At 39.2% G+C, this 24428-nt stretch overlaps 1 protein-coding gene across 2 annotated transcripts; it reads right to left on the minus strand.

The window, feature by feature from the left end:
- Window positions 1-289: 289 nt before the first annotated feature.
- Window positions 290-24103, minus strand: RTRAF (RNA transcription, translation and transport factor). 2 transcript variants are annotated; one of them, XM_054716069.1, is made up of 8 exons: window positions 23917-24103; window positions 22253-22377; window positions 16322-16421; window positions 7157-7243; window positions 5212-5288; window positions 3066-3134; window positions 740-788; window positions 290-617 (listed from the first exon to the last, which is right to left on the minus strand). In XM_054716069.1, the coding sequence occupies exons 1-8, from the start codon at window positions 23975-23977 to the stop codon at window positions 463-465; spliced, it is 723 nt and encodes a 240-aa protein (XP_054572044.1). In that variant the 5' UTR covers window positions 23978-24103; the 3' UTR covers window positions 290-462. The 2 variants fall into 2 exon arrangements, with proteins under 2 accessions (XP_054572044.1, XP_008137274.1); XM_008139052.3 differs by having other exon boundaries at window positions 5200-5288; window positions 23917-24102.
- Window positions 24104-24428: the final 325 nt, after the last annotated feature.

Here is a 24428-nt window from a genome sequence, read left to right on the forward strand (position 1 = left end):
GCATTTCTATTTATATTAAAAGGTGCTAGAACATTTCAGTTTGTATTTCCTGATCCTGTAAGTCCCTCTATAGAATAACCCACAAAAATTACTACATTTATAAATACCAAAGATGTATCAGTCCTCAAATTTTCTAGATTACTCCAATAAAATATTTTAAGTTTTCTTAAGACTTTTTGAGGATCTGTATTGTTTCTATAACAAAGTTGGGGGTTGGCATGTACCTTAATTACAAAGGAAGAAATAGATTCATTATACATAAACATAACACAGTAAAAAAAAAAAAAAATCCGCTTTCCCAAACTTTATTAAAGAAAAAGCAATGATGGTAAATCTCTAAAACATAGTCAATTTTCTGGGATTCTTCCCTTGAAAATGTGATGTTTGATTTTGAAACACATACCACGGTGTGCATGGTTCCCAACTGTACTAAATAGGTGAGAGGCTGAAATCCTAAAAGGTTCATCTTCCAACTTTCCCCAGTCTGTGGTCTGTCTTTGGATCAGCAATAATTGCCTGAACAGCTACTATGGCTTCATTAATTTTTGTCTGTAGCTCTCTGAGCTCTTCTATATGCAGCAATCGCAGAATCTGAGCAGCTTCATTAAGAACTGCATCTGTTTATAAGAAACATGGCAAAATTAATAACTTTTGTATTTCAGACCATTTACTCATTTCCCCCAAAATGTTCACCAAGTCTAAAATATTTTGAATTAATCATCAAAACAAAATCACTTACCTCCTGTGTCAAAACCAAGAATATGCTTGTCTAAAGCAACAGGCAACCCCTTTAAAAAAAAATGGACAAAATGAGACTATAGTTAAGTATCACCTCTTTTCTTATCTAAAACTAAAAAGCAGCTAGCTATTATTTTAATCCTTTTAGTCACAGTAGCAAGGGGAATGAGAGTTCTCTTTAAATTTGCATTTTGATGTGTTTCTTTCCCCCCCTACTATAACCAGTTAGGAAAGAATGGCCTTTAAATATAGTGGGAGGCTAATTCCATAACCCATCCAATCCTTTAAGACCAGGCATATAAAATGGCTCCTTTTTGCTGTAGTGCTCCTGTCACTACTGCAGGGCTGCTATTATTCCGTTTTACCTACAGTAAGCAGCAGTGCTCAGGGCAAATGGAATAGGACTATTTGTAATATTATTTTCCTGAGCACATTAATTTGTCTTTGCAAACTGCACAAACTTAACACATAGATTTTCAACCAGAAATCTTAACAGATCATCTATATGTAATATATATAATTTAACTTTCAGCAGTTCATTTTGAAGTTACTTTAAATAGAATATAAACCATTTAACCTGTCAGCACCTACATCTAGATATACCAGAGGGTGGTTATGATGATGCCAAACTATGCTGAGTTCACAAAACTATCAAATAAAAATAAGGACAGGCAGTCTAGACTTTCTGTCGATTATAATGAATAAAATCATTACCAGTAAAAGAAGGTCACTATACTTTCAATGCTATAAATGCTAACTTGTCACTACTCAATTCTTGCCTAATCTATTAATGAAAATCTACCTAGGTTCCATCTGCTTCAAAACAGCTAATAAACACACTATGTAAGTACAGAAACAAACAGGTATGGAAATTCAGCAAAACTAAAGAGTAGTCTTGTACTGTGCTAGGCTGTACCAGAGGCTTTATTTTCCCTGTCTGCCCAAAGACCAAGGAAATCTCTATGGCTAAAGAGGACCACATGCTAGTTATGAACGGTTACAAACAAGAACACAACTGTAAAACTTCTCCACTGTATTATTTATAGCATGGAATCTTTTGAAATGACATTAAAACTAAGATTTATTTGGAGCACTGAAAATAAAACCAAATTTTACTTTGCAAACAGCAGCAGTGATTCGGCTATGTCCTTATTTGCACTGCCTTCCAAACCATAGCTTTACTGAATGAATTTACTCTCTGTTTATAGTGTGGGAGAAATAGGCTGATCTTTAACCCAATTTCCAGTGGCTGGATTCACACATAATAAGCCAGTAAGAATCTCTAAAAGAAACTAAGTGTCTTTCAGAGGGAGTACACTTACCGGGCATCAATAACCTTTTAATAGAGGACAAATGACATTGGGGAAATTGAGGCAAAAAAAAAAAAAAAAAAAAGACCAGGGTTCAGGATGGTGGTGGTACCAAAGGCAGTCGCTGCAACATCTGTACAGCAGGAAGGGGGAATTTTCAGGCAGCTGCTGCTAACCAATAGGACATTCTCTGTACTGCCCCATAGTCCATGAGACTTTAGGGACATTTAGATTTCTGGTACAGTTTATCTAAAAATTTCCCAGAATTATTAGATAGTTATGGTGTAATTTTCTCATTCTACAAAGATGAGTTTTAGTTACCTGTACCCTGAACCTCATACTCTGGTAAGCCTCTCTATCCCCAATTCACCTAGAACATCAACTAGCTCATGTAAACCACCACACACGAATCCTTGTCTCAACCATGTTATTTACTAGGTGACATTTATGCAAGTTACTTATGTTTTATGCTAGGAAATAGAAAAGGTAAAATGAGATTTCTCTAAAGAGACAAATGACCAAGTGTAGAATTTAGGTCAAAAAGAAAAATATTAAGAGTGGTTGTGTCCTGTTTCCCAGCAATTAGTCAAAATAACTCAGTATACATTTCACAAGTGCACATTCCTTTAAATAAACTTCAACTAGGTACATGCAGTGATTTACACTGGTAGACTGGTTGTGCCATTGCAGCTTCTCTAAGGTATAAAGGGAGATAAACATGAGTTCATTTTTCACTCAAAATGATTAGACACAATTTGTTTAAAAACCACATTCAATCCCCTTGAAGTAAGTTATCCTTTCTCTGGGCAGTTCTAACACAGAATGGTATCTTAACCTTTTGCACTCGGATGTCGAGTGTGACTCGACACGGTTAGCATTAAATCTCGAGTAGAATAAAGGAATCGAGAAAAAAGCAAGCAAAGGGTTAAGCAGTAACATGCAGAGTTTAAACCCATGACAACACCATAAACTTGCATTAATAATTACTTTAGACTTTATTTTAAAAAAAATACATACCTCTTTTGCTTGATTTGCTTTAGCAACTGCATCCTGTGTCAGGCGTTCCTGGACCAAAATGCGAATTGCCTAAGAAACCCAAAAATATTGTTTTTAGTTTTCACTGGCTGTTCGTCATCTTTTCTTCTCTGAGTCTAGATAAGAAGGATGCCCAGTTTGATCAAGTTAGAATTACTTAGTTCATTAACAAACTCCCCATTAAAAAAACAAACATACTGTAATAAAAGTTCTCACATTTAATATTTAAAATGTGAAATGATGCCTAAAACAATTTAAAACATTTTTTGAATAGGTAACTCATGTGTGCAGTAAAACAAAAAATTTAAATAAAGAAGGACACATGCCTCAACCATCCCTCCAGAAGACAATCATTGTTACCAGATCCTTGGATTCTTATTAAAGTGCAAGCATACCCAGGCAAACATGTGCACAAACATGCAATCTCTGACACGAAGGGTAGCACATCACACACACTGTCCTCGCTTTTTTCACTTAATTATAGTAAAATGTTTTCAGGTCTTTCATAGAACATGTTTTTTTCATCACCAAGGAATTTTATTCCAGCAGACACAAGTACATAAATGCATCTGCATTAACTAAAAAAAAAAGATTTTTAAATGGAATTTTAACTAATGGATGACAATTACAACTCAAAAGTAAGTGTGAAAACTGGAAATTTTTTTAAATAATAAAAACGAATCAAATGCTACATTTGAGAAGATTTACTTAAACCAATCTTTAACAGTGCTTGCAAATGGTGGTGATCAAACAGTTAATATACTGATTCTCACACTTGACAAATCTATGAAGATGTTCTCCATGTTGTTATGCATTGTTTGAATGCTTCTTAAAATAACTCAAAGGACAATCATGAACTAGGATAATAATTTTATTAAGCCTATGATTATAGCTGACGTTTACTTTTTCCCATTGGGTGTTTAAAGTATAACAAAGAGAACCTCCAAAATGCTAAATTGTTTCTCTCCTCCCAGTTTATGATTAAAGCTGATGTGAATACTACAGAATTGTTCCAAACAATTTACATAATTGCCTAGGTAAGGAACAAGCCTTTGAAAGGGCTAAATTTAACTAACTACAACATTTTGTCTTTTCTGAGAAAATCAAAGCTGACATTTAGAGTCAGCATACAGAATAATCTAGGAGTAGAATAGTCTTTCCCCTGTTACAACTGCCATTTATTACATACAATTCTAAATAGTAGAATAAATTAAGGCTTAATCTTTCTTATGGGTAGAGTGAAATTTATTTAATTCACTGCAAAGTAATTTACATGCACAAGGTGTAGATTTTTATGAGAAACTAAAACTTTAATTAAACTAAAATAATGTCCAAGTCTGGTATCGTCAGTACCACTCCCCTCCCCACTATACTGTCACAATTACTTAGCATAAATTTTCTGAAATATGAGTATATTTTTCCTCTCAGAAATAAGACACCTTTTCAGACCACTGGAATCCCTGAAGTGGAGGTAGGAACTGAGGGCCTATCTAGGAAGGGTGACTTGGAAAACAGAAACATTCTTTCCTCCTCAAAGACATTTTGGGATATGTACTTTTGGCCAAATTCAACATTACTAATTTGGCATGTTCCACTATCTTAATGAATACAGATGATGAATATTTGAAAGGACTGATTAAACTTAAATAGGGCGATTTAGGAAATGTAGAAACGACAAGGTCAGAATGCCTATGTTAAAATCCTGGCTCTATCATTTTTTGTGTCATCTTGGACATTTATTCTCTTCAAGTCTATTTCTTCATATACATATTAAAAAGAAAGACATTAGCATCTACCTCTAGGATTTTGGGAAGGATTGGATGAAATCATCTTTGCAAAAGGATGTAAACAAAAGGGCAGGAACACAGTAAATACTCTTTAATATTAGCTGTTATTAGATAATCTAAAAACAGATTAAATCTGCTTTATGTTCCACATTCCTCCACATTTTAGTCATCAACCATAAATTTAAATATAAAAATGTTGATTTTTAAAAAAATGAAGTTTAAATACATATGTATGTGTGTGTGTGTGTGTGTGTGTGTGTGTGTATATGTATGTATGTATGTGTATATATATATATATATCTGTCAAGAATCAAGAATATGAAGCTGACCTTAAGCATTACCAGGTAATCATCATGACGCTGAATCTGAAGAAGGTTAGCCAAAGCCATTACACCAGCCTTAAAATCAGGATTATTAACTAGAAAAAATTAAAATGGAAACTTAGAGCTCTGCAAACATATAATTAGACAGATATGTAAACATAAATTTCTAAGAAACATTTTGAATTTTCCAGTCACAACAAATCTCAATTTTTAAAACTTCTGACCGGAGCAGTGCAGGGGCATCAACAACTAGGCAAAGTGATAAGATTAATGGTTTTCTTATTAATCAGCCAAACTGAACAATCCAATAAATAACTAAATTAACACATAACTTTTTCTGCAAGGCCCATTTATGCAGCACTTTTAATTAACATTTCTTCCCAAAGCTATTCATTTTAATACATAGATCCCTTCAACGGACAGTTTTCCCAAAACCTTTTCTCTAAGCAGCAGCTCTCAAGTGTCCAAGCAGCTCATTAATTCACAAGAATAACTCAAATTATAGGTCACAATGTATCAGCGAAAGAATTACTTAACGTATTATTATAATGCAAGTAATTAGACTCTTTATACTTTTTAAAGCAGAATTACTAAAAAACATCTGGACTTAAAACAATTAAATATTTTACCACTTTCTCATAGTGTCACATTAGATTAGAAAAAATGTTATGTTACCAGGAAGCAAACAATCACCATACAAATCAAAACCTCCACATTACTATGAGAAGATCAAAGAACAGCATTTCAATATTCAGATATTCAATTATAAGAGGAAGGAGACAGCACATTGTAACTGACAATAAAAAAAACCCCACAGAGCCCTAACAGGTTTGGCTCAGTGGAGAGAGCGTCGGCCTGCGGACTCAAGGGTCCCAGGTTCGATTCCGGTCAAGGGCATGTACCTTAGTTGCGGGCACATCCCCAGTAGGGGGTGTGCAAGAGGCAGCTGATCGATGTTTCTCTCTCATCGATGTTTCTAACTCTCTATCCCTCTCCCTTCCTCTCTGTAAAAAATCAATAAAATATATTAAAAAAAAAAAAACCACAGAGAATAAAATATCCTCACAAATGCTACCTGCATGAAGTATTCTTAATTTACTAAAACCAAGTAAACCCAGACTTCATTTTAGGAAATAAAATCATGTATAAAAATGTTGATCATCTTTATGCATTTATGTGGTCATCTCCTCTTATCCAAAGGAGATCCATTCCAAGACCCCCACTGGATGCCTAAAACTGGGACAGTACCTAACCCTTTTTATACCACTAGAGGCCCAGTGCATGAAAATTCGTACATGGGCGGAGGGGGGGGTGTTCCTCAGCCCAACCTGCCCCCTCTCACAGTCTAGGAGCCCTCAGGGAATGTCCTACTGACAGTTTAAGCCGCCCCATTACTCTGCTGCTGCTGCCACTGCCAGCCAAGGTGGCTGCCTGAGCCCCAGGCCTTGCAGCCGCGTGAGCCCATGGCTCCCGTGATCCCCGGGCCTCGCAGCCGCTGTGGCTTTGTCCAGATGGACGTCCGGAAGATGTCCACCTTAATTAGCATATTACCCTTTTATTAATATAGATGTTTTTTCCATATATATATATTTGTTTTTTCATTTAAAAGAAGCTCTTTACGACTTCTCTTTGGCATATCCAAATTGCCAACATCACATCTCATGTTTTGGGACCATTATGTAGCATAAGGTTCCCTGAACACAAACAATGGGATACCATGACAATTGATCTGATAACCCAGCAGATACTAAGTGATTACAGTGTGGATATGCTGATCAAAGGCTTGATTCATAAGCTAGGCAAGAGAGTGCAAGACTTCACCATATTATTCAGAACGATGTGCAATTTAAAGTGAATTGTTTATTTCTGAAATTTTTCATGTAATATTTTCAGAGCAGTTGACCACAGGTAACTGAAAGCATGGAAAGTCAAAGTGCAAATAAAGGGGGTCTACTGTACTTACCATCCAAATTGATCAATGGCTCTGCATTTTTAGCTGCATTGTCAGCATTTTTTGTATTGTCAGATACTGAGTCCTTATATTTTTCAGCTGAAAATAGGCAAAAATGCAATTTGTAAAACAGTAACTTAAAATAAACATTGCTTATTTATTGAATCTGAGCCAAACTGGTTATTATAAAACAACTCATCCAATCAAAATTATTTTTGCTATTAAAAAAATCTAACAGAAGACAATATGATTATAGCTTTCTAATTAAGCTGAAATGATTATTGAATCTTTACACAAGGATCTTTTCATTAATATCTTTAAAGGTAATATATATCAAACATTATTTAAATCAAACATGTCGCCCTGACCAGTTTGGCTCAGTGGATAGAGCATCAGCCTGTGGACTGAAGGGTCCCGGGTTCGATTCCGGTCAGGGGCATGTGCCTTGGTTGCGGGGACATCCCCAGTAGGGGGTGTGCAGGAGGCAGCTGATCGATGTTTCTCTCTCACTGATGTTTCTAACTCTCTATCTCTCTCCCTTTCTCTCTGTAAAAAAAAAAAAAAAAATCAATGAAATATATTTTTAAAAATAAATAAATCAAACATGTCAAACATACGGCCCGTGGGCAACATGCAGCTCACAATGAATATTTTTGCGGCCCAGCCAATATAACGGTATGTAAGAAACGCTTTAATAAAAATTTCTAATAAAAATTTCGTAACTATTTTTACAATATCCTGTTATACATAACTAGTGACCCGGTGCACGAAATTCGTGCACATTAAAGGGGGATTAATTAGAGGAAATAATTTAATATTGCTATTTGCCCTTTCTCTATAATAGAACTGTCAGAGATGAAAGAAAATTGGTAAAATGTATATGAAAACCTTCCTCCTATCAGAGTCTGGGACACACCACGGGACCCAGAGTCAAGTCCCTGCCCACCCACATGCACCCTGGCTGGCCCCTCCCCACTGGGCTAGATCCAGACCCAGCCAGTCCCACCCTTGTCAAGCCCTGCTGGGCAGGGGGCATAGCCTCAGGTCCCCTGGCCCGGGGCCAGGACAGGGGGCGTGGCCTGAGGTCCCCCAGCCCAGACTGGGATGGGGGGCATGCCTTGAGGTCCTCCATCAAGCCCCGCCAGGTGGGTGACACGGCCTGAAATTCCTTGTCAAGCCCTGCTGGGTGGGGGGCATGGCCTGAGGTTCCCCGTCAAGCCCCGCCAGGCGGGGGTAAAGGTGGGGGAGCAGCCTCAGGTCCCCTGTCAAGCCCCGCTGGGCGGGGGCGCGGCCTGAGTTCCCCCGACCCAGCACTGGGGGTGCACCTTGAGGTCCCCCATCAAGCCCCGCTGGGCGGGGGGCGCAGCCTGAGGTCCCCTGTCAAGCCACGCCAGGTGGGGGGTGCGGTCTGAGGTCCCCAAGCTTGGTGCTGGGGTGGGGAGCATGGCCTGAAGTCCCCTATCAAGCCCCACCTAATGGGGGGCACGGCCTGAGGTCCCCCGGCCTGGTGCTGGGGCGGCGGGAGTAGCCTGAGGTCCCCTAGCCCAGCACCAGGAAAGCGCACCTTGAGGTCCCCCATCAAGCCCTGCTGGGTGGGAAGCGTGGCCTGAGGTCCCCTGTAAAGGCCTCCTGGGCGCAGGGTGTGGTCTGAGGTCCCCCAGCCTGGTGCCAGGGTGGGGGGCACGGCCCGAAGTCCCCTATCAAGCCCCACCTAGTGGGGGGCGTGGCCTCAGGTCCCCTTGCCTGGCACTGGGGCCGGGGTGCGGCCTGAGGTTCCCCCCACCTGACGCCAGGGCGGGGGCAACAGCCTGAAGTCCCCTGTCAAGCCCCACGGGGGCGGGGGAGGGCATAGCCTCAGGTCCCTGCTGATTGCTTGTTAAGGCTCCTTATGGAAACTTGGCCTCAGCTGTGGGTGCAGCCATCTTTGTGATGGAGTGATGATCAATTAGCATATTCCCTCTTTATTAGATAGGATTGTTAATAACGAACTACAACCTTCACTAATTCCCTTACACGCCTTATGCGCAGGCACACCATTTCTCTCCACTAATACTAGCAGTGAATATTTTAGCAGCCGATTGCCACATCATTAGTCTTGGACTGACTTGTTTGGTGTGTGCAACAGGAAATATTTTGCTTTCGGAGCACAAGAAAAATAGGTTTATTTGCATTTCGCTTATTAATTTGTGTAGTTATTCAGTGTCTGGTAAGTTAATGTTCAAGAAAAAAATATTAATTTTTATTAAAATGTTCTATTATTTTATGTTAACGATTACTCATTTATTCCAGTCCTTTGTATTCAGCATGTCTTTATTGAAATAAACCTACGTTTCTGTGAAAATTGAAGCTTTTGTTTTTTGTGGCCCACATAAACTTAAACCTTGTTTATTTGGCCTGTGTTAGCCTTTGAGTTTGACATGCTTGATCTAAATGCTTGCAAACAAAGCTTGCTTCCACGGCTTCCTCTGAAACTTGTAGGGGTAAGGGTAAATGTAAGTTACATGAGATTAAATGCAAACTCACTAAAAAGTAAGTTTCTTCCCAAATCTTTTGCAATCTGTATATAAACCAAAAACTTTTCTTTCTAAAAAAAATCAGCACTTCAAATAATACACCATCATATACAAACCTAAACCTATTTCATGAAGACCTGAAAGCCAGAATTCCAAAGGTCGAGTTTGCAACTTTTACTTGAAAAATATTTAATAATACACTAAATGTAATGTCCAAATGCCATCTTTAGCAATAATGCTTAGATGATTTGCTATTGAAACGAGAGAAAACAAAAGCGTTAAAATTTAAATCAGACAGGAGATAGCTTACAGGAGCTCCTACTGGCCAAATCTGGGATAGTGTAAACATCAAGACACACTATTAATAAAAAAGGTTATAAGCCATTGAGTAAAATAAGAATCCACAGGGAGAAACCAAGATGGCGGCATAAACACCTAAACTGCTGCCTTGCACAATATCAAAACTACAACTAAAAGACAAAACGGACACCATCCAGAACCATAGGAAAGCTGGCTGAGTGTAAATTCTACAACTAGAAGGAAAGAGGAAAACACATTGAGACTCAGAGGGGCTGCAAAAGGCTGAGGTACGGAGCCGTGCACGCACGCGCGCAGGTAGAGGACGGGCAGCTGACTGCACGGGCGGCTGGCTTTCTAAAGCGGGAGGGAGACAGAAGCTCCCAACTGCGCTGAACTCCAGTTCCGGGCAAGTTTCTGGGAACCCAGACTCATTCGAGGAGAAACTGGACTGTCTGGCAGCGGGCGGAACTCAAGGGCGGCTTTCTCTCAAAGGGGCTTGCAGCGATTACCAAGGGACACTGAGACCCAGGGGCCTCATAGGACAGGGCTGACGGGAAGCCAAGGCTGTCTGCTCCGCCCTGAGACTCTGCCCCATCCAAGCTGAGCACAGAGGCTTTTGCAAGTCTTCTCCCATAAGGGTGTCTCCAGCACAGAAATTCTCCCAGCGTAGTCACAGCTGATCCTCACAGCCAATTGGCTTGGAGGTCAATTCCTCCCAGTGATACCAACAACAATCAAGGCTTAACTACAAGGCTGTGCACACAGCCCACAAAGGGGTGCATCAAGAGTGTCCACCTCAGGTAACTAGGGGAGGCTGAGCCACTGGGCCATATAGGACACCTATCACACAAAGCTACTCTACCAACTCAGGGAAGCAGCGGAAATGCGGAGACAAAGAAACAGGTCACAAATGAAAGAAATGGAGGAAAGCAAACAACTGGATATAGAGTTCAAAACCACAAGTTTCCATAAGGTTTTTCAAGAATTTCCTAGAAAAGGCTGATAAATTTAGTGAGACCCTTGAGGATATGAAAAAGGACCAACTAAAAATTAAACATACACTGACTGAAATAAAAAGTATTATACAGAGACCTAACAGCAGACTAGAGGACCGCAAGAATCAAGTGAAAGATTTGAAATACAAAGAAGCAAAAAACACTCAACCGAAAAGCAAAAAGAAAAAAAGAATCCAAAAATATGAAGATAGTGTAAGGAGCCTCTGGGACAATTTCAAGCGTACCAACATCCGAATTACGGGGGTGCCAGAAGAAGAGAGAGAGCAAGATACTGAAAACCTATTTGAAGAAATAATGACAGAAAACTTCCCCCACCTGGTGAAAGAAATAGACTTACAAGTCCAGGAAGCGCACAGAACCCCAAACAAAAGGCATCTAAAGAGGACCACACCAAGGCACATCATAATTAAAATGCCAAGAGCAAAAGACAAAGAGAGAATCTTAAAAGCAGCAAGAGAAAAAACAGTTAATTACCTACAAGGGAGCACCCATACAATTGTCAGCTGATTTCTCAACAGAAACTATGCAGGCCAGACGGGAGTGGCAAGAAATATTCAAAGTGATGAATAGCAAGAACCTACAACCAAGATAGAATGGAAGGTCAGATAAAGAGCTTCACAAATAAGAAAAAGCTAAAGGAGTTCATCACCACCAAACCAGTATTATATGAAATGCTGAAAGGTATTCTTTAAGAAGAGGAAAAAGAAGAAAAAGGTAAAGATAAAAATTATGAACAACAAATACATGTCTACCAACAAGTGAATCTAAAAATCAAGTGAATAAAAAATCTGATGAACGAGAATAGACTCAGGAGCATAGAAAGGGAGTAGACTGACAATCCTCGGGGGGGAAAGGGGTATGGGGGTGCGGGAAGAGACTGGACAAAAATAGTACACCTATGGATGAGGACAGTGGCGGGGGGGGGGGGGGGGGAGGGGGTTAAGGGCAGAGGGTGGGGTGGGAACCGGGTGGAGGGGAGCTATGGGGGGAAAAAAGAGGAACAATTGTAATAATCTGAACAATAAAGATTAAGTTTAAAAAAAAAAAAAAGAATCCACATATCCAAACTAATCTAATTAAACAAACAATCTGGAAAGACAGGAAAAGTTCCTCCTTAAAGTAGAAAGCCAACAAGTAAATGTAGAAAGAATGATGGAATTACAAAAACATCATTTGGCAATCATCATCTGCATAATTGACTCAGATGAGAATCATCAAATGGAGCTAAACCTAGTTTGAGGAATAAAAGCATACTGACATCATCTCAAAGTATCTCCCAACAATAAACTTATTACAAAGGAGAAATAGTAACTTTAGAATGGAGAAGCCTTAACCAAGTGATCAGAGTAATAGGACCAGTAATAGGGACATATCACTAACACATGCCTCCTGATAACATACACTTAGAAGAACAAAACATCACACTTCTGTGTTCTTAACAGAAATACAAACCCTAACTCTAATCATGAGGAAACATCAGATAAACCCAAACTGAGGAACAGTCAATAACTAATTAACTGACACGCGTTCAAAACGGAAACCATCCCCACACGCCATAGATGCTTATGATATACAAAGGGTTAAATATATGTCAGTCTCATGAAGCACAAATAAAGAATGAGGAACTTTTCCAGATTATAGGAGACTAAAGATTTTGTTTTTGTATAAAGAATATCATTGAGCCCAGCCAGTGGTTGAGTGTCGACCTATGAACAAGTCAGAGTTCGATTCCCAGTCAGGGCATATGCCCAGGTTGTGGGCTCGATCCCCAGTGTGGGGCGTGCAGGAGACAGCCGATCAATGATTCTGTCTTATTATTGTTTCTCTCTGTCCCTCTCTGAAATCAATAAAAATATATTAACGAAAACAAAAAATATTGAGACAATTTATAAAATGTGAATAACAGCTATAGAGAAGAGTAGTGAATCAAAGTTTATTTCCTGATTTTGCTAACTGTCCTGTAGTTATGTACATTTAGGAAATGCACATTAAAACACTTAGAGCCAAAAGAGAACCACCTACAACTTAGTATCAAATGGTTTAGAAAAAATTATGTATGTATATTATAAATAGAGAGAAGAACAAGGCAAATGAATTAAATGTCAATATTTACAGAATATGAGTATAAGAAAATTTGTTGTATTCTTGCAATTTTTCTGTAAATCTTAAATTATGTCAAAAAAAGTTTGGTTTTAATCACTTAATTGACAAGCTAACAAAAACTTTTAAAAGTGCTAAAGCACAATACAAATTTACAATGGTTTCATCAAATAAGGATAAACATTTTAAATATTTGAAAGTCAAGAAGAATGCAAGGAGTTAATGTAAAACCACAAAAAAACAACAACAGTGCCTTCTATTGATAAGGGACAGTATTACCACTTTAGCCCTTTTCCCAAAAAGTCTGTTCTTACAATTCTGAACTTTAAGATTACACAAAAACTTGTTTTCTAGTTCAGACTTTTAATATACTTTTGATATAATTTACCTTTCAACTATAATTCAGCTAAAATTTCAAATAAAATTCAAGTAAAAATTTCAATATCAAAAAATGTACTTTCAGATACAACATCAGTGTATTTATTTTATTAATAAAAAAAATCATGCTAACCCAGCTGGCACTGCTCAGCGGTTGAGCATCAACCTATGAGCCAGGAGGTCTGCAGGCTCAATCCCTAATGTGGGGTGTGCAGGAGGTAGCAGATCAATGATTCTGTCTCATCATTGATGTTTCTATCTCTTCCTCCTTCTCCATTCCTTTCTGAAATCAATAAAAATATATTTGGTACCTATAGTTCCTGGTACCTAGGTATTCTAAATTAAAGTATTATAAAAATGGACAAATGGGGAATAAATAAAAGTAAAGCAGAAATAAATTGAAATGTGACTACAATTTCATTTGGGAATAGCTGAAAAACACTTTTGAGAAGCTGGAGAATACTTTGTTAGAAATTAACATAAGAGTTACCAACTCAAACCAGACTAAAGACTGCCCTAAAGGTCCTAAAAATCAACTAATGCCACAAAGGCTTATGATTACAACATTTATTCATAAGTATTTTCTTTTTAAACTAAAATTCAAACTGGAAAAAATAAAAGGGTTGGAGCTTTTAATATTTCTGCCATAATGTTTCTGAAATTTAAGTCTGGAGTTGGTTGGTACTCCATATTAGAATATGTGAATATTCAAATACTGTATTTGCCAAACATTAAGTCTTCTATTATATGCAAAGAAACAGAATCATGACTGCTCGCTCCCTTCCAAAGATGCCCATATTCCCAATCCCTGTAAACTATGAATGCTACCTTACATGGCAAAAGGACTTTGCAGATGTGGTTAAATTAAGGATTATCCAGGTGGGCCCAATATAATCACATCACCCTTATAAGAGGGAGCAGGATGATCAGAGATGTGACAGTGGAAATAGTCACAGAAAAACTAAAGATGCTATGCTTTTAGATTTGAAGATAAAGGGACAAAGTCAAGGAATGCAGGCAACCTCCAGAAGATAGAAAAAACAAAGAAAGAAATGGATCTCCCCCTAGAACAGTGGTTCTCAACCTTTCTAATGCTGTGTCCCTTTAATACAGTTCCTCATGTTGTGGTGACCCCCAACCATAAAATTATTTTCGTTGCTACTTCATAACTGTAATTTTGCTACTGTTATGAATCGTAATGTAAATATCTGTGTTTTCCGATGGTCTTAGGCTCTACAGCAGCGGTTCGAACCTGAAAGAATCTGTCAACAACCTGACAGTAAGACAGATGGCTGGGCTTCTGACCTCCAAGACTGTAAAATAATAAACTGTGTTTAAAGTCAATGAGTTTGTGATAATTTGTTACAAAGGCAATAGGAAACTAATAGAGGTACAGTACCATGTAGGAAATAAAACTGAGTAAGAGCTTACAATTTAGTGGGGCAAATAAGAAATAAGCAAAATGGAAAGTGAATGACTTAAAAGGTATAGAGTTAAAAACTATGCAAGTTCAGAAGGAAATGCTAATTGGCATTTGTGCTGGATCTTATAAGGATGAGCAGAATTTAGAATGTGTAGAGAATAGAATGAAATGGCATATTAGTCAAAGGAAAATGTAAGCCAAGAAATGGAGGGAAGAAAAAAAAGAGATGTAGAAAGGAACCAGCATTAATCTAGTTTGGCTGGGATATCAAGCACATGAATACTGGCTGGACACCAGTTATCAAAGGCCTTGAATACCAGCCTAAGGAGCGTAGAGTCCCTTTTGGAGAAAAATGGAAAAGCAATAATGCTTCTGAATATAATAGGAGGTGCATTTTTTGGAAACCAAGCATGGGATTCTAAAACAGATTTGTTTTTAAAAGTTAGCTTGATGGGCCATGCTGATGAGAATAGAGGGTGATGCTAAGAGACCAGTATGAGAGAGATTATAATAATCTCAGTAGAAAGTGATAAGGGACTGAATTAGGGTAATAGTAGTGGGAAGGCAGAATAGATACAATAGACATGGGGAAAAATAGATGGGAACAGGATGGGATGAAAAGGGAGTCAAAGATATCAAAAAGGCTTTAAAAAAAAAGCAATGATTAAGAAAACTGAACTGACAGCCCCATAAGTAAGAACAACACAAAACATAGAGGGTGGAGGTAGGATAATTGGATCTTGCAATTAGATACTGACAGGCCTTTCAAAATGAAATGGTCTAGTGAGAAGAAACGTTAGTTTTTTGTTTTTGTTTTACTATATATATCAGTATTTAAAAGCTTCCAATAAGTATCTGTAACAAAACGATATTACACATAAATAATTAAATAAATTGACCTATAATGTATATCGGCACTAGACGTATGTTTCAGTTTCTTGTGAAATGACCTGCTGCAATCAACATTCTGAAATTCTATCAAGTCTTGAACACTAACAATTCAACTTGAAAGGCTAAGGTGCAGACTGTGAAAGATGAAAAATTTACTACTGTAACAAATACTACTTTTTGAGAAGGCATAAAAAAGCTTTCTCCAAAAGACATAATTTCTAAATTCTAAAAAAACAAAAACAAAACAAAAATCTAAATACCAATGAAAAGACAGTGCTTTTAACTTCTTATAATAATAAAAAGGCTCTAATTTTAGAAAAGAAAATTCTTTCCAGACAATTTGGGAGTTAGGGGGGATGGGAGATGGGTACTAGACAAAGAAGAATGGTTACCAAAAAGTAAGTTTTTAAATAGATACTGAAAAGGAACATGGTATATAAAACTTAAAATGAACCAAAAGTAAAGACAAAGAAACACAAACTGGTATCCCTACATTTTTACACTCCTTTCCCAACTCCCCTCCCTCTTTAAAACATACATTCCCCACAAAACATACCGTTATCTCCATATTCAAGTCTAACGGCTAAACCAAGAAGCCAGTCAATTGCTTCTTGTCGATCTTGAATCTTGAAAGGACAACTAACATCTGTGAGATACTGTGAGAGAAAAAAGAAAATCACTTTTTAGTCACAGAATCAAAAAAATGATAAAGTTAAAAGATACCTTAGTTTGGATCTCAAAGAATTTCTTATAACATTTAAGTGTACCACCTTAAATGAAGTATTTCCATCATACTTTTTGAAAATTTTCTTTTGCAGATTCCAGATTTAGAACTTCCTCATTTTATAGATAAGAAAATTGAGGTTAACACTTGCCAACAGTCACACGACTTAGATCTGGGACCTGAATCTAAACTTTCTGATTCCAGGTCTCAATACACATAGAGTAATTAAATAAAAAGGACTTTAAAAAGAAGGACATAAAAATAAAGCAAGAGATTTAATTTTTAGTTTGAGGAAATCCTTTGGAAGAAGCAAGGAGAAATGGCAAAAGATAAAAAGAAGCTAAGTTGTATGAATTAATATGTTGCTATTTAGACAATAGAGCCCCAGAAAGATAAAAAAAAAAAAAAAAGCAAAGAATGCAGTGTTTTTAAAACCACTGGAAATAAATTTCTCAGACTTAATAAAACATAGAAGAACAAAATGGAAGAGGTTGGAGATTAAAAATGGTGGCAGAGTAAGTGTATGCTTCACGGACATGCTCCCAGGAACAAACTGGTATTACAATTAAAATAATGAAAAACTTCCTGAAAAATCAATGGAAAACTCGCAGGAGAACCCTGACAAGGGATGACCGGAAGTGGAGACCAAATAGAGAATGGTAGGAGGGATGGAAGTTCAAAAGGGCTGACTAGGTGCCCACAGACAGAAACTGAAGTCCCAGAGAGATATCTCAGCTGTGGGGGGTTGCCACTGAGAACTCTGGGGTCTAATTCCCAAGCTGGGCCCCCCAGCAGAGAGCACCAAAACTGAGGAGGGCACCCACATAACATCTGGCTGTGAAAAGCAGCAGGGTGCTATCTGCCAGAGAGTAACAGCTGAAAATTCAGGCACCCTCTTAAACGACCAACACACGAAATTCCTTGTGGAGCCACCCACCTTGTGCTCCGGTAGAGGGAGGGTGAAGTGGACTGGAGCTGTGAGAGCAGAAGCCAGGACTGGGGACTGGGGATAGAGCTCAAAAGGCAGACACCCCAAGTTTTCTGGGCTGAGTCATTCCCTCATGCAACATAGACATCAGCCCTGCCTGGGGGGAAGACAGTAGACACACCCTATTGGAAAACACCTTGCCCTGAGGACACTTAAGAGATTAAAAGTAAAAATAGCCTCCAGGCAGAAGCAACTGCCCCACCCTGTTAAAACAAACAAACAAACAAACAAACAAACAAAAAACTCCCTGCACACCTGAGGACACACCTGAGGACAATTGCTCTGGGGAGCAATTCAAGTCGGAACCCTATCAGTCTGTAGGTGGAGGCAGTCTCTGGAGGCTTTGAGTCTTTAATCTAATTAGTTAGAAACAGCCTTTAACAATGTCCTGCACTAGAGATTGAGAGGTGTAGAGGATCTACCTAAAACATAGTCAAAGACCCAAACAGAAAGCCAAAATGAGGAGACAAAGAAACAACCCCCAAATGAAAGAACTAGAGAATTTTCCAGAAGAGATAAATGAAGCAGAGGTAAGAAATTTATCTGAAACAGAGTTCAGAGTAATGATGGTAAAGATGCTCAAAAGCATGAAAAAAGATATAGTAACTATGAAAAAAGAACCATCTGAGATAAAGAATAACATCTATCTAATAATAGAGGAATATGCAAATTGCCCAGGATGCCGTCACAGTAACGACCAGCAGGCTGCCTGGGGCGACCAGGCCAGCAAGGGGGAGCAGTTGGGGGCAACCAGGCCAGCGGGGGGGGGGGGGGGGGGGAGGGGGGGAGGGACATCCCCCAAGGGGTCCCGGATTGGAGAGGGTGCAGGCTGGGCTGATGGGACCCTCCCCCACCTCCCCCCCCCCCCCCCCCCGCACGAATTTCGTGTACCAGGACTCTAGTAACACAAATAAAGAACACATTGGAACGAATACACAGCAGGTTAGGGGAAGCTGAGGATGGAATCAGTGAATTAGAAGACAGTTGAAAATATCACTCAATCAGAAAACCAAAAAGAAAAAACAAAAAAACAGGAGGACAGCTTAAGGGAGCTGTGGGAAACAAGAAAGGTAACAATATTAGAATAGCAGCTATGCCAGAAGAGGCACAAAGGGATAGAGGAGGTGTTTGAAGAAATAATGGCAGAAAACTTCCCTAACCTGGAAAGTTCAGGAGGCACACAGAACTCCAAACAAGAACCCAAATAGGCCCAAGCCCAGACAATCATAATTAAAATGCCAAAAATTAAAGACAAAGAGAGAATCTTAAAGGTAGCAAGAGAAAAGAAAACTATTACCTACAAAGGAGTTCCCATAAGGCTGACACCTGATTTCTCATCAGAAACTCTATAGGCCAGAAGGGAATGGCATGAAGTACTCATTATCCAGACTCATCAAGAAACAAAGAGAGAGGACCCAAATAATATCAGAAACGAAAGTGGAGGAGTAACCACTGACACCACAGAAATACAAAGGATTATAAGAAAATACTATGAACAACTATATGCCAACAAGCTGGACAATGTGGATGAAAAAGACAAATTCCTAGGAAAATACAATCTCCCAAAACTGAAACAGGAAAAAAAATCAAAAAAACCTGAATAGGCCAATAACAACTGATGAAATAGAAGCAGTTACCAAAAAACTCCCACCAAACAAAAGCCCAGGTCCAGATGGCTTCACAGGGGAGTTCTACCAAACATTCAAGGAAGAACTAACACCTACACTCCTCAAATTATTTCAGAAAATCCAAGAGGAAGGAATACTTCCAAACGCTTTTTGAGGCCAGCATTATCCTAATTCCATAACCAGATAAAGACACTACAAAGAAAGAGAATTAAAGGCCAATATCCCTGATGAACAAAGATGCTAAAATCCTCAATAAAATATTAGCAAATTGCATCCAGCAATATATGAAAAAGATCATACACCATGATCAAGTGGGATTTATTTCAGGGATGCAAGGCTGGCACAATATTCGCAAATCAATAAACGTGATACATCACAAAAACAAACTGAAAGATCCTATCAATAGTCGAAGAAAAAGCATTCAGCAGAATCCAACACCCATTTTTGATAAAAAATCTCAGCAAAGAGGGAATAGGGGGAGCATATCTCAACATGATAAAGGCCATTTATGACAAACCTACAGCCAACATCATACTCAATGGGCAAAAACTAAAACCATTTCCCCTAAGAACAGGAACAAGATAGGGATGCCCACTTTAACCACTCCTGCTCGAAATAGTAATGGATGTGCTAGCCATAGTGATCACACAAGAAGAAGAAATAAAAGGCATCCAAATTGGAAAAGAAGTAAAATTGTCATTATTCTCAGATGACATATTGTACACAGAAAACCCTAAAGACTCCATGAAAAAACTACTAGACTTAATAAATGAATTTGTGAATGTTTACTTTAAAACAGCTGAATGATGGAGAAAATTGTGGCTAAAAAATTCACATTATTGCCACTTTGCTTTGGTCTAGGAATATCCCCAGGAAGGCTGCCCTTTTATTTTTTTAATAAAATATATTCTTTTTAAAAAAATATATTCTTATTGATTTCAGAGAGGAAGGTAGAGGGAGAGAGAAACATCGATGAGAGACAATCATTGATTGGCTGCCTCCTGCACGCCCCACACTGGGGATTGAGCCCACAATCCAAGCAGGTGCCCTTGACCGGAATCGAACCCGGGACCCTTCAGTCCTCAGGCTGACACTCTATGCACTGGGCCAAACTGGCTAGGGCCAGAAATTTTTTATATTGTAGTCCCCCATTATCTGCAGGGACTATGTTCCAAGATACTCAGTGGATTCCTAAAACCTCAGACAATGCCAAACCCTACAAATTTATTTATATATATATATATATATATATATATATATATGTATATATACTCACACCTATGACAGTTTAATTCATAAATTAAGTAAAGAGTTAATAAAATAGAGCCCTAACCGGTTTGGCTCAGTGGATAGAGCGTCAGCCTGTGGACTGAGGGGTCCCAGGTTTGATTCCGGTCAAGGGCATGTACCTTGGTTTCAGGCACATCCCCAGTGTGGGGTGTGCAGGAGGCAGCTGATTGTTTCTCGCTCATCGATGTTTCTAACTCTCTGTCCCTATCCCTTCCTCTCTGTAAAAAATCAATAAAAATATATTTTTTTAAAAAAGTTAATAAAATAGAATTACATTACTGCAAAAAAAGTTATGTGAATGTGGTTTCCCTCAAAATCTTACACTGTATCCTCTTGTGATGATGTGAAAGGATACAATGCCTATACGAGATGAAGTGAGATAAATGACACAGGCATTCTGATGTAGCATCAGGCTACCACTGACCTTCTGTCAATTAAGGGTTACTTGAACACAAGCACTGTGATACCATGACAGTTGATCTAGATAATGGAGATAGCCAGTAAGTGAATAATGGGTGAATAGTATATACAGCTTGGTTATGCTGGAAAAAGAGATGATTTACCTCTGGGACAGGGCCGAACATCACAAGATGTCACCATGATACTCATAATAGTGTACAATTTAAAATTAATGGATTATTTCTGGAATTTTCCATTTAATATTTTCGGAAAGTGGTTGACTGTGGGTAACTGAAACCTTGAAAAGTGAAACCACATATAAGAGGGGGCTATTGTATTCTTCAAATACCCTTCTATAAGTGGAACTTTGTATATAGTCTTTTACACATGAATTGGCCGAAAGTAAGGTGATATAAATATAAAATCTTAATATATTTCAAAATTTAAAGAAGCCTATAAAAATTTTCAAAAATACTTTTTAAGAGCAAAGGAAAATAACCTAGTAGTAGCAATAACAGTAGTAGAGGCAGTGGAATAAGCATATAGCATTCCACTTACTGCTTAGCATTTGCTGTGGGCTAGGCACTCTGTAAACAGGTATATTATAACTGATTAACAACACAAGCCACCACTATGAAATAGGTACCACTGTTATCCCCATTTATTGATGAGAACTTTGAGACACAGAAAAGATAAATAAACTTGCCCACAGTCACAGAGGTAGTGCGTAACTTACACAATCCTCTAATTCACAAAGTCTCTGATTCTAAGGAGAAAGTTAGGTACCTAATCACTTTGCTCTAACAAATGAAAAATGTGGTCTTTTTTATATTTTTAAAGGAAACTACCTTACTCATTAAAGTAATATAGTCAATGAAAACGTTTACTATAAGTAATGATATTGTAAAATGTGATTTTTATTCTAATTTGGAAACAATTCTTTTTCTGCAAAAGTGTTATTAAAATTAAACTAAAGTCAATGTAAAAATTATTCTAGCCACAAAAATAAGATATGCATTCAGGGCCTTTTAGGATTATTTCTATTATACACAACAAGGGACATGTGTGTACATTAAATATAATCATAAGTAGGACAGTTTTTGTTTTCAAGCTTATCGATGTCTTATTTTAATATAAGTATTATTGCTACATTTTTAGTCTACTGTAAAATTTCTTATTTTGGCCATTTTTTACCATTTATAGAATATGTGTATATCACCGTTTATTTAAGAGACTGCACAGTGTTTCCAGACAAAAATATTTCTAATACTGAAAGCTTGGTAGAAAGCGAGAAAATATTTTACTCTAAAAACAAAAGGAAAGTTTAGTCCTGAAATTCAGCTCTTCTAACACTGATTATTTTTATTTGAAAAGAACAAAGTAATTTGAAGCATGTCTGTCTTCATATAATTTTCAGAAAAGCTCTCTGTACTTTTATTTTACTTTCTAATTCATTACCTTTTCAAAGAACTTGGGCCAGTCACTGCTGTGGATGTTTCTTAAATTACCTCTGTCTTCAATCTTGTAGTGTCTAATTTTCTGGTCTTCAAGCCAAACAATAAAGTTTCTAAATTCTGTTTCATCTGCAACAAAAATACCATATAAATTACTAGAAGCACTTCCTTCACCTCGAGTAAGTGGTTTTGTGGAACTTTTAACTCCAAAAATAAGAAGTTAATTGAGCTGCTCAAAGTAGAGGTGAAAGTACCGACTTTGGATCAACAGATCAAAAATGTTCTGCTCATATCTTGGCCTAAATTCAAATTCTGGTTCCAGACACTTAGTGGTTGGGTAAACTTGGGCTCATCACCTTAATTTTCTCTGCCTCAGATTCTTGAGTTACAAAATGGAGGTAATAATAGGGCTTACCTTATAGAGTTATGAAAATTAAATGAAATAAGATTAAAAGGTAGACAGTTTTGGCTACTTCAGTGTTATTATTCCAGTTCCTTTGGAGAGAGGGACGGGGCAAGGGTCAATGTATAGCAAAGTAATAATAAAGCACAAAAATTAAATTACAAAATATAATAAAAAGAACATATTATTGTCACTGTTACAGCACATTAAGTGCACACATGAGAAAGTACATGTTGTTTCATTTAATCCTTCCACACGCTTTTGAGGTAATAGCCTCCCCCACCCCCACCCCCGCTTTCACAGATGAGAAAAACAGAGGCTCAAACCCTGATCTAAACTCTATTGCCACTCATCCTTTTTTTTGTCCAATAAAAGGCAAGATAGAAAAACGAGATTCTATTAAACGGATATGCTTCTACGGAGACCAACAAAACACTGTTGATCCTGCTTAGGAATTATTTTCCACTTTCAAAGCCAAGCTTCCATTATGAAGCCTTGAGAATTACACACGGAATGGTCCGCGTAGGGCAGGCTGTGTACCTGGATCCCTTTCAGACCGCGGTGGACAGCAGTTCAGTAACAGTGGGTAGCAACGTCAATGCCTTAACATTTCTGAACGCTGCAAAATCCAAACACCTTGGTATTTACAAGGCAACCACCCCGTGCACCTGCCATCAACTTTCTGGTACGACCCACACAAGGGAATTAGCCCGTCCCTACCTCGCTTACTCCAACACCATCGGTCCGGGACGGGCTGCACGACGTCCGGTCTGGATTTCAGACAGCCGGGTGGGTTCCGAGTGCCCCCCACACCCACCCTCACCCAGCGGTTCCTGGCGGGCAGTCAACGCGTCTTCAAATTACTCAGCGTCCCCCTCCGTTCCCAGCCCGGCGGAGCCCACAGCAGGTGCTCCAGGGGTCGCCCCATCCATCACCCGGAAGCCGTGGAGGTGAAGGGCCAAGTTATTAGGAAGCGAATCCTTTCTCTCCGTGTGCTGGGGGCCGGGGGGAGGGGGGAGGGGAGGATCGTGTTGGGAGTTGAGCAAGTGCAGAAAGTGACGGGGCCGAGGAGGAGGGGGTGAGGGGGCTCCGAAGCCCGGGCGTGGCTGGGGGGGTCGGAAAACAGAGGTGCTTAGAGGCCGGGAGGAGAGCGCGGCCCCGGGACCCCCGGGGGAGACGGCCGCGGAGGGTCCCGGTCGGACGCCGAAGAGCGCGGCCGGCAGCGGGGTCCTCGGCCGCGGGGCAGGCCGGGACCAGCGCCTCACCTTTGCAGTTGAAGCCGGCGGGGTTGTGGTAGTCGAGGGCCGTCAGCTTGCGGCGGAACATGGTCCTGGCTTCCCGCTCGGCCCCCCGGGTTTCGGCCGGGAGAGGAGGGGAGAGAGGAGAGGCGAGGAGCGGCTGGCGGCGAAGCTCCCGGCGACGCGGCGAGAGGGCGGGCAGGCGTCCGGACGCTCTGAAATGACGGCAGCCTTCACCAATCGTGGCCTGGTAAAGGCGGCCGCCGGCGAACGCCCACCAATCGCGGCTTCGGCTGGGGAGGCGGGGCCACGTCGGGCACGTCGACGCTCAAATAAACTTTATTGTCAGCTTCCTAGTTGTACAGTGGGCAGAAAGCCCCTGAGAAGCCACTTTCCTCTTGTGTTCCAAGCCGGTTTCTTGTTTTCCTCACCTTCTTGATACAGCGTGCAGAGAATAGTGTATGTAGAATTTCTACAACGGGACACTGCTCAGTGGCTCATAGAATTACGCTTTAGTATTTTCGGTGTATTCATTCATT

The sequence above is a fragment of the Eptesicus fuscus genome, chromosome 5 (assembly GCF_027574615.1).
Source record: "Eptesicus fuscus isolate TK198812 chromosome 5, DD_ASM_mEF_20220401, whole genome shotgun sequence".
Lineage (NCBI taxonomy): Eukaryota > Metazoa > Chordata > Mammalia > Chiroptera > Vespertilionidae > Eptesicus > Eptesicus fuscus.

Bases quoted from the DNA above. Each gene is read 5' to 3' on its own strand.
- RTRAF (XM_008139052.3), bottom strand. From the start codon at position 23,977: ATGTTCCGCCGCAAGCTGACGGCCCTCGACTACCACAACCCCGCCGGC. The intron at 5,289-7,156 runs GTAAGTACAGTA...AATTTTTTCTAG, and splicing joins GCCATTGATCAATTTGGATG to TTAATAATCCTGATTTTAAG. The intron at 3,135-5,199 runs GTCAGCTTCATA...TGGGTTTCTTAG, and splicing joins ATTACCTGGTAATGCTTAAG to GCAATTCGCATTTTGGTCCA.